The sequence below is a fragment of the Primulina tabacum genome, chromosome 3, assembly GCF_025594145.1.
Source record: "Primulina tabacum isolate GXHZ01 chromosome 3, ASM2559414v2, whole genome shotgun sequence".
Taxonomy (NCBI): domain Eukaryota; kingdom Viridiplantae; phylum Streptophyta; class Magnoliopsida; order Lamiales; family Gesneriaceae; genus Primulina; species Primulina tabacum.
In genome coordinates, this window is record NC_134552.1 from 2,385,773 (window position 1) to 2,395,254 (window position 9,482).

Genomic DNA, 9,482 nt, shown 5'->3' on the forward strand with positions numbered 1-9,482 from the left:
ATTTACAGCATAATAATCAAAGCTATAGTAAAGTATTGGCAAAAAGTTGAATTTTGGCACACAATTAAGATTATAATAATTATTATCCAATAGATTTAATTTTAGTCCACCAATTAGGCTTTTCCATCTTTTTCCATTCATTGACGCATGTCGGTGTTTAAACGTTCAAAATGTCAGCTACAAGCAAATATTATATTCAAAATTCATTTTTAAAAAAATACCCATTCACAAAAAACGTGATATATTATAATTTGAGTCGAAATTTAAAAATCTAGCTGCTCATATTAATATATAGTACTCCCTAAAAATGACCGATTCAACAATAAAGAAAACGTGTTCTTGTGAAGGCAAATTGAGTAACACTTTTACCCTTTTTGGAGTGTTGGTTTTGTTTGTTGGCCTATATGTCCCGCAAATGGTCCTTTTGGTATGTGATCATACGGACAGGTAAGTTGTAGAGGTGGTGGACTTGGGTGTATTTTATGGTTGTTGCTGATAAGACGAGCTCCCAGTCGGTGACGGAACGCGGCTAACCTGCTAATCAAACTACCTAAATAACACCTAAAATCACGAACATGAACTTTGAAAAGGGGCCGGATGTGAGCTCTAGCGTATTGTTACACTCGAAACGTGTCGAGAATTCAATCTGTAAGAGATGAGGGACATGGGATTGATTTCATGGATTTTCTTGCTAGAAAACACAATTGTACCGCCCCTGATTACATTTACAGTAACTAAAAAGAAAAATGCTTTCAAAACATGGTGCTGTAATTACCAGAAACTTAAGATCCCATAATTTAGCACCAGGCAAGGATGATACCCAAAAGGCACTACGACAAATTGCTTGATAATTAACACAGTTCTAAGATACAATGCTGATGAAAACATGAACTGTACAAACTACACAAAATGCTACAAATGCATGGGATCGGAGCCGACTGACTGTAAACAATCCACACATCGTCGCCATTTTCCTAGACCAAAGAAGTTGTTTCCGCGCTTCCCATGTCTTCATTGAAACTAGATGGCATCTCTGCTCTGGACCTAAAGCATGTAATATGTGCACCTTCATCAGCCAAAAAAAAAACCATAAAAGTAACAAATGTGATGCAGTTCTTTCAAATTCTAGTAGTTATCTGTAACTTCTTGATCTAGCTCGTACATATAAGTCGAGCTCAAGTAAGAGTTCTTGTCAATCTGAAGGCATACCTCTGTTTTTTATATTATTATTATTATATTTTGAGTTGTTCAACCATAACTTGTCTCGCCGACAAATATTTTGAAGATCTAAATTGTAGCTCAGTTAGTTTTGAAATTCTAAAAAATTTCAACCTTTTTGAAATTGATTTCGAGCAATTGAAACAGGTAACAGTCCGAGCTCGAGTGTTTTACTGGCTTACTGCTCAAGCTTAACACAGCTCTTGTGCACCCCATTACCAAGACTCATAGATTGTGAAATGGAAAGAAGAATAGAGCCAAGATCACTAGAATTCAGTAAATTAATGTTGGGGTAAAGTATAAGGTCAAACCTATGAGAGGTCCATGGTTGGTTATCTACTGGAAACGATCTCTGCTGATGTTGCTGGTGCAAGTTTTCACCTCTCGACCTTTTTGGAGCCTGTGTTGAGAAAAGTTGTAGGGAAAAATGTTCACTTACTCGATCGGAAAAAGTTGAAGATTGGTGTTGACATAGCACGAAACTTACAGGCATCTCATTCTTAAAAGGTATCTTGACTTGATCTGGCTCATAGTTTTCCTTTTTTGTTCTCCTTTCTCCATAAAATTTGCCATCCTACATAATTGGAGCATAGAATTTCAGCACCAATGTATAAACGCAGGACTTAGTCATCAAAACATAAAAGTTAACATCGCACCTTAATAATATGTTGGGACATCCATCTGTCTGTTATATTGTGATAATCGTCGCCTTTAGTGGCCATATAAGAAGGCTCTTTTTTTACATCTACATGAGATATCTTAGCGATGTTATCATTGGACTTACGAGTCCACCTCTCCGCAGGTTCTCCTTCCACCTTCACACCATTGGACCTGTGAGTCCAAGTCTCCGCAGGTTCCCCTTCCACCTTCACAGCATTGGACCTATGAGTCCAAGCCTCAGCAGGTTCCGCTTCCACCTTCACGCCACAGGGAAGTCTATGACGATGATTCGGAAAAGAACCCTTTCTCACTACTTCAACACCTTGTCTTGACCTCATTTGGTTTACATCTCTATCGTCACAACCAGGCGTGTACTCAGCCAAATTTTCGGGCAATTCTACAGAAAAGTTCCTCCGGGGATAATAAGCACCGCTACTGGGAAGCATAGTCTGTTGCCCAAACTTTTGCTGAAAGTAATTGTCCGAAGGATGAGACACATGCATCGTTTTAGCTCTATCTATGTTAGACTTATGATAGGTCATGCCCGAGTTGTATCCAAAGTCTTGAGAGGACTGAGATAAAATGAAAACTATAATGAGTATTGCTGTAATATCAGGTTATAACATTAATCTGTTATCTTAAAATAGACCATCTGCTCTTCACAACTTGTTAAGAAAGCAATGACCAAATGTCTGAAGTGTGATTGTGAAGATATTTAATATTGTTTTAGATAAAGATTCAAGGGGAACACCACAGCAACCCAAAATATCGTTGCTTGAGACATGGGCAAAGATTTCATTATAATCAAAAAGAAAAAAATTCCTTAAAGTCATCAACTTTTAAGACCTCATCAAAAGCCTAATTTCCATTTTTGTGGTCCTGCAGAACGTTATAGCTCTTCAATAACTTATCCATTAGCAAAACATAAATAAAACCAAACAACAGTTCATATTAATTTTAGGTGTATCTCACAAGAATCCAAATAGAAATATGTTTTAGTTACTCAAGAATATGGTCATCCGAGACATCAAACCTTGCACCATGTTTGGTGCCTTTTGTATGCATAAGCAATAGGACAACAATGCATCGACAAAGTTTAAGTTTGCAGTGATCGTGGCATTCTTTAATGATAGGCTAATCTTTTGAAAACTGAAGCATTGATTTTTCAAGTCCAACACTCGCCGTATTTTAACCACTTAATAAGCCTGAAAATACTCCAACAAGCAAAAGTTAATTTTTTAAGAAAAAGTCACAAAATTAACTCACCTTGTCAAAAGTGGGGTACTGGCGGATCTTTGAAACAACAGGAGAAGCAGGAACGATAGGTTCTCCGGAGTAGCAAGGTTCTGAAAAGTATGCACATTAAGAAAGAGAAGTCAGAGAAAACTGCTGAGTGGCATCCTAACAGCTCAGTTAACATGAAGAACCACCATGTATTGTAAAAGGAATCACGTAAATACCACAAATCGGGGACATATCATTACCACAAATCAGGGACATATCATATTGCCAAGTGAGAAGTAATATGAGACGAACAGAAATTCACCATAGTTCCCAAACTGCTGACAGTGGCAGTTCAGGATCAGCACATTGATGGTGTAAAATAACACCTTTATGTTTAACATTTTTCAGGTACGGGTGATAATGGTCACAGTTAAATTTCAAGAAAATCGCTAGACCAATGTACAAGAGTAGAATCTAGAAAATGAAATCAAGATTAACACACAGCGAAATATAATATCACAAGTTGCATACAAGGAAGTCAGCATCTTTGAGCTCTGTTCCAATATTACAAACACTAAGCAGATAACAGGATTTTAAATCTTCACAGGAGAAAAACATATCCAACTCTTCTAGGAAATAGAATGCTCCTGCAAATATTTGATCTGCTAGGCATCATATGAAATCTTAAACATTATTAGTTTCCAAGTCAAGGAAAAAAATCGAAGTTTATCATGACTCCTAAATCAGTTCTTTATATGAAATGGTTAGTTCACACGAGCTATCAGACAATTTTAAATGCATAAAAATAAAGTGAATGACATGTTTCAAATACTAAGAAAAATGGAGACAAAAACACTCACAAATTATAGAAGTACATAAAATTTCAGGGCGTTCAGAGAATAAAATACTGACATGGTTTAAAATTGTAGAACTAAAGAAAATAATGCACATGTTGAAAATTTATAGCTATTAACTGTTCTAACTTACCATCGACTGGATTCTGCATTGGGGTCTCAAATGCACCAGGCGGAAGTGGATCAAATTCAACACCCAGTGGTGGGCCATCCTCCCGATAATGTCTCCCTAGTTGCATTTTAACAGCGGTTATGGCAGAATTCTCAACTTGACCCTTCACTTTTAAGTAACCTGATGGACCAGACCTAGCTTTTCCACCCTTCACTTCCACTGGAAACTTTGGTATTAGATATCTTGAAGTTGACAAATCCAAAGGCTCCCCATTGTGATGGGAAGGCATGTTAGGTAGCGAGGAACTACTTCCTGAAGTTGAATCATTCACGGGAGTGTTGTTTCCTGTATACTGTCTACCGCGTTCATGCGTGAAGTCTGCTGCTTGGACATTTAATCTTCCACTTTCAACCTCTCTGGTATCAAAATTTCTATCATCGCCCTGTTTTGTGCTGCCACAGGAATCTTGCCGAAGTCCACTACCTCGATCCTGTATAACCCCACTCGAACGATCTTGTTTTCCAATTGCACAGGTTTCCCCATTCAGCAATCTCTTGTCCTTCAACCTCCGGTGGCAAAACCACCCAGAAACTTGTTTTTCTGTCAAACCTATAGACTCTGCAAGCTGTATTTTCATGGGTTCTGAAGGATATTTATGTTCTGTGGAAAAAAAATGCTTTGTTACAATCACGTCAGAGATGGACACAGAAACAGCAAGATTTATAATGAGCAACTTTACCATCATAGAATTTCTCCAATGCTTCAACCTGAGAACGTGTCTTGACAATCCTCTTCTTGCTCTTGTCAGGAAGGGTTTTATCATCTTCATAATGTACCTCACATGATTCTACAACATTTGAAAAGGAAATGATAGCTATAAGTCTATAACCCCTCAAGCTATCGACCACAAGAATCCCAAAAAATAAATGCCCACTAGTACCAAAAACCTTGTTTTTTAGCACATATCATGTCTTATAATTTATCTGCCCTATTTCATCATTTGTTTTCCATGCCAATCACTCCTCAAACACAAATAATAGACCATTCTTCTTTTAAAACAAACTGATCCTCCAAGTATACATGATTCCCAATGTCAGCAGCAGAATAATATCAGTCGTATGAACCAAAGAAAACCAAACATCAAATTTAAAACCTTCAAACACTAACGCAAATTATGGCTACAGCACATTAAAGTAAAATCAAATTAAAGCCTAAAAGACATAATTTTGACGCAAAAGACAGAAACCCCAGGAACCAGAATCCAAACCATGGGGAAAAAAATAGTTCTAGCAACAATGCACACAGAGAACAGAAACACGAAAAAAACCCAAAAATCACTAATAGCCAAAAAATTCAGGCCAACCCATAAAGTAAATCAAAACGGATAAAAAATCAAAAGTCAATAACGATCTATCTAATTTTTTTAAAAAAATCTACATATTAAAGAGCTACCTTCTTCCATATTGAGATTCTTCTGGTGCACAAATTTCCCAATGATTTAATGTGTTTCTTTGTTGTACCGCAGCTTCGCTATTGACCCACCAACGTTTCGACCAACCCCACTTGGCGGAGGATTCAAGAAATTCTGGACAGATAAAAAGAAAGGAATCTTTGTGGGTTTTTCATGAGACGTTACTTTGATGTATATATGTGAACAGCTATGAACAGAAGAGGTTTAATTAGGAAATATTTGCAGAGTAATTCATATATTTTTCGGAAAATAAAACCCAGAATCTTTTTCTTTTTCTTTTTTGGCATACAGAATCATATTTCTTCTGGGTTTCATCATGATGTTTGATTCTTTTAATATTATATAATATAATATTAATAAGGGGTAAATTATATTTTCTAATTTGATTTTGTGTTTCAACTCGTCCACTGCAAGCAACTGTAGCCAATCTGTAAACTATGGTTTTTTGTTTTTGTTTTGAGTCGATAAATATAAAATATTGGTTTTCACGATTGGATTGGTTGAGTTATAATCAAGATTTATCGTATCTTGGAAACAGTAGAATTTTGAATTGGGTTCAGAACTTTTAAATAAATATATCCATTGAATTTAAAAAAAATTACAATATTATATTGAACATAAAAACTCCTATATACGATCTCACGAATCAATTTTATGAGACGAATATTCTAATTAGGTCATCCATGAAAAGAACAAAATGAAAGCTATTATGGAGTCAAATCCACCCCAAAACAAGAAATAGTAAAAACGCTTTCTCGACGAAGTAAATTATTTTATATGTTTTATCTCTAGACGGTCTCACGGATCGTATGTTGTGAGACAGATATCTTATTTGAGTCATCCATGAAAAAGTATTATTACTTTTTATGCTAAGAGTATTACTTTTTATTGTGAATATCGATAGAGTTGACTCGTCTCACAGATAAAGATTCGTGAGACCGTCTCACAAGAGACCTGCTCTTATCTCTAAACTTGTAGGAAAAACAAGTACATATTGATTTTGTCATTTACGCTCAACTTTTTTTGTATGTCACTTAAATCTCATATCCTCTAACAGTACGCCTTTGTTTGCGTACGAGTTGAGTTCATGATAGCATAAGTCGTGTATAAAATACTGAGAAATAAATTTACAAATTTTATAGTTAAAGAGACGCATCACGCATGCCCTCACCAACCTCCTCTCCCCATCGCCAACAACCTCGCCCCGCATGCCCCCGCCAACCTCCTCCTCCCCTCGCCCCGCAGCCACAGCCTCACCCTCGTCCACCACGTCTCGCCAGCACCTTCACCCCTCACCATTTCACAGCCTCGCACGCGTCCACGCCCGCCCTTCCCCTGCCCTCGCCCCTCGCACAGCCGCTTCGCCCCGCTCCCCTTAACCAGCGCCACGTCTCTCCCACGCCCTTCCTCAGCCTCGTCCTCGCCCCTCCACAGCCCCTAGCTCTCGCCTACACAGCACGCCTTCGCCTTCACCGCATGCCCGCCTCTCACCCAGCACGCTCGCCCCATCGTCGCCTCTCACAGCCTCGCATGCTCTCGCCCCAGCGCCCTCGCTCTCGTCTGCACAGCTCCCCAGCGCGTGCAGGCCTCGACCTTCGCACTGCCACAGTTTGCTCGCCCCAGCGAGCCCTCGCTCTTGCCTGCACAGCGTGCTCGTGCCTCTCGTCCCGTACGCTCGCCCCAGCACGTGCAGGCCTTGGCCTGCCACAACGCGCCCTCCTCTCACCCAGCACGCCGTCTCGCCTCTTCACCCTGCCTCCCACAGCCCCTCGCCCGCAGTCCCTCATCCGCAGACTCCTCTCGTCACCATCTCACCCTCCTAGCCCTTCACTTGCACACCTCGCCTTCTCGCCTCTCCTTGACCTCACGCACGCCCTCAGCCAACCTCGCCACAACCCCATAGCCTCGTCTCACCACTCCCCAACGAGAATTTAAATTTTTTACCCTTGTCTTATAACTCCTCTCTCTAAGCCTTTACCATAGGAAAAATGTGAACCATTTCTCTCCATAGTTCAAGTGCTTTACTCTTATCACATCAAGATCATCCACTAGGCTCCAACCTTCACCATCACCACCCCAAGCTCCTCTACTTGGCCTTTAAAGGAAAATAATTTCCATTTCCCTGCACCCTTGACTCATATGCTAAAATAGTCCTTAGCAGGAAAAATAAAACTTTCACCTTCTCACGTCTTGACTCCTCTGATAAGTTGGGTATTAGCAAGAAAAATGAAATCTCCTCCTCTTCAACCTTACTCCTCTGCTAGGCTATGCCTTAGTAGGAAATTAATATTTTCACCTACTCACCCCTTTACTCATCTGCTAGGCTATGCCTTAGCAGAAAAATAAAACTCTCACCTCATCATCTCATAACTCCTCTAAACCGGGTCTTAGCAGGAAAAATTAAACTTCAACCTCCTCACCATCTAACTCCTCTGCTAGCCGATGCCTTAGTAAGAAAATGAAACTCTCACCTTATCATCTCATAACTCCTCTGCTAAGCCGGGACTTAGTAGGAACTTCAACATCCTCACCCTCTAACTCCTCTGCTAGGCGATACATTAGCAGGAAAATAAAACTCTCATCTCATTATTTAACTCTTCTGCTAAGCCGGACTTAGCAGGAAAAATCAAACTTCAACCTCCTCACCCTCCAACTCTTCTGCTAGGCGATGCCTTAGCAGAAAAATAAAACTCTCACCTCATCATCTCGTAACTCATCTGCTAAGCCGGGACTTAGCATGAAAAATCAAACTTCAACCTCGTCACCCTCTAACTCCTTTGTTAGGTGATGCCTTAGTAGGAAAATAAAACTATCACCTCATTATCTCGTAACTTTTCTGCTAAGCGGGGCCTTAGCATGAAAATTAAAATCTCACCTCATCATCTCGTAACTTCTCTACTAAGCCGGGTCTTAACAGGAAAAATCAAACTTCAACCTCTTCACCCTCTAACTCCTCTGCTAGACGATGCCTTAGCATGAAAATAAAAATATCAAATCATCATCTCGTAACTCATCTGCTAAGCCGGGCCTTAGCAGGAAAAATCAAATTTCTACCTCCTCACCATCTAACTCCTCTGCTAGGTGATGCATTAGGAGGAAAATAAAAGCTCCACCTCCTCACCCTCTGACTCCTCTGCTAGGCGATACCTTAGTAGGAAAATAATAAATTTCAATCTTCCCCAACTCTTCTCCTCTACTAAGCTCAGCCTAAGTCATAAAAGTTCTACCTCATCACCCCATGACACCTTTGCTAGACGATGCCTTAGTAGGAAAATAAAATTTCCACCTCCTCAACCTCTGACTCCCTCACTTCCATTACCTTGTCCCGATTTCTATTCAGAGAAATATGTGATGAGAATGGTTCTCTATCATTATTCTCTTCTCTTTCACTCGCACCTCTCTTCATACCTCCTCTTTTCGCTCCCTTAACCCCACTTCCCCCGGGCCGATGCTCCATCATCTTGTGCTGCTAGACATCTTCTAGATTTACACTACTTTTCTGCCCGAGCTAAAAGATTATCATAGCTCAACAGAGGTTTCTTGACTAGTGATTTGAAGAATTCTCATCCTCTCAATCATTGGGTAAAGACATTGATCATAATGTCAGGGGCAACCGCTGGTATCTGCAGCGCTGCATTATTGAAACGCTGGATGAATTCTCGCAAAGTTTCAGTAACTTATTGCTTCATCACAAACAATCTTAGGTAACTCTTCTGATACCTCTTGCTGCTAGCAAATCGGTGCAAGAAAGCTCTGGAAAAATCCTCGAAAGACCGTATAGAGTTGGGCTGCAGCGTGATCTCACTAACATGCCCAAGAACACCCTGCACCTAACTCTATCTGAGTACTAATGTAACAAAGCTGCATTCTCAAATCTCTCCAAGTGTTCTTCTAGGTCAGTACGCTTGTCATACTCCCCACGCTTGACAGTCGAAAACTTGGG

At 39.9% G+C, this 9,482-nt stretch overlaps 1 protein-coding gene across 4 annotated transcripts; it reads right to left on the reverse strand.

Moving 5' to 3' along the window:
• Window positions 1–733: 733 nt before the first annotated feature.
• Window positions 734–5,848, reverse strand: LOC142539268 (uncharacterized). 4 transcript variants are annotated; one of them, XM_075644601.1, is made up of 9 exons: window positions 5,016–5,458; window positions 4,808–4,915; window positions 4,090–4,728; window positions 3,145–3,224; window positions 1,875–2,450; window positions 1,706–1,792; window positions 1,530–1,618; window positions 944–1,044; window positions 734–912 (listed from the first exon to the last, which is right to left on the reverse strand). In XM_075644601.1, the coding sequence occupies exons 1-8, from the start codon at window positions 5,035–5,037 to the stop codon at window positions 975–977; spliced, it is 1,671 nt and encodes a 556-aa protein (XP_075500716.1). In that variant the 5' UTR covers window positions 5,038–5,458; the 3' UTR covers window positions 734–912; window positions 944–974. The 4 variants fall into 4 exon arrangements, with proteins under 4 accessions (XP_075500716.1, XP_075500718.1, XP_075500717.1 ...); XM_075644603.1 differs by lacking the exon at window positions 5,016–5,458 and adding an exon at window positions 5,521–5,848 and having other exon boundaries at window positions 734–1,044; XM_075644602.1 differs by having other exon boundaries at window positions 734–1,044; window positions 1,875–2,440; window positions 3,144–3,224; window positions 5,016–5,462.
• Window positions 5,849–9,482: the final 3,634 nt, after the last annotated feature.

Excerpts from the sequence above, each read along its gene's own strand:
- LOC142539268 (XM_075644601.1), bottom strand. The coding sequence starts at position 5,037 with ATGATATGTGCTAAAAAACAAG. Across the intron at positions 4,729-4,807 it reads ATTGGAGAAATTCTATGATG|AACATAAATATCCTTCAGAA; the intron begins GTAAAGTTGCTC and ends TTTTTTCCACAG. Across the intron at positions 1,619-1,705 it reads CTTTTAAGAATGAGATGCCT|GCTCCAAAAAGGTCGAGAGG; the intron begins GTAAGTTTCGTG and ends TTCTCAACACAG.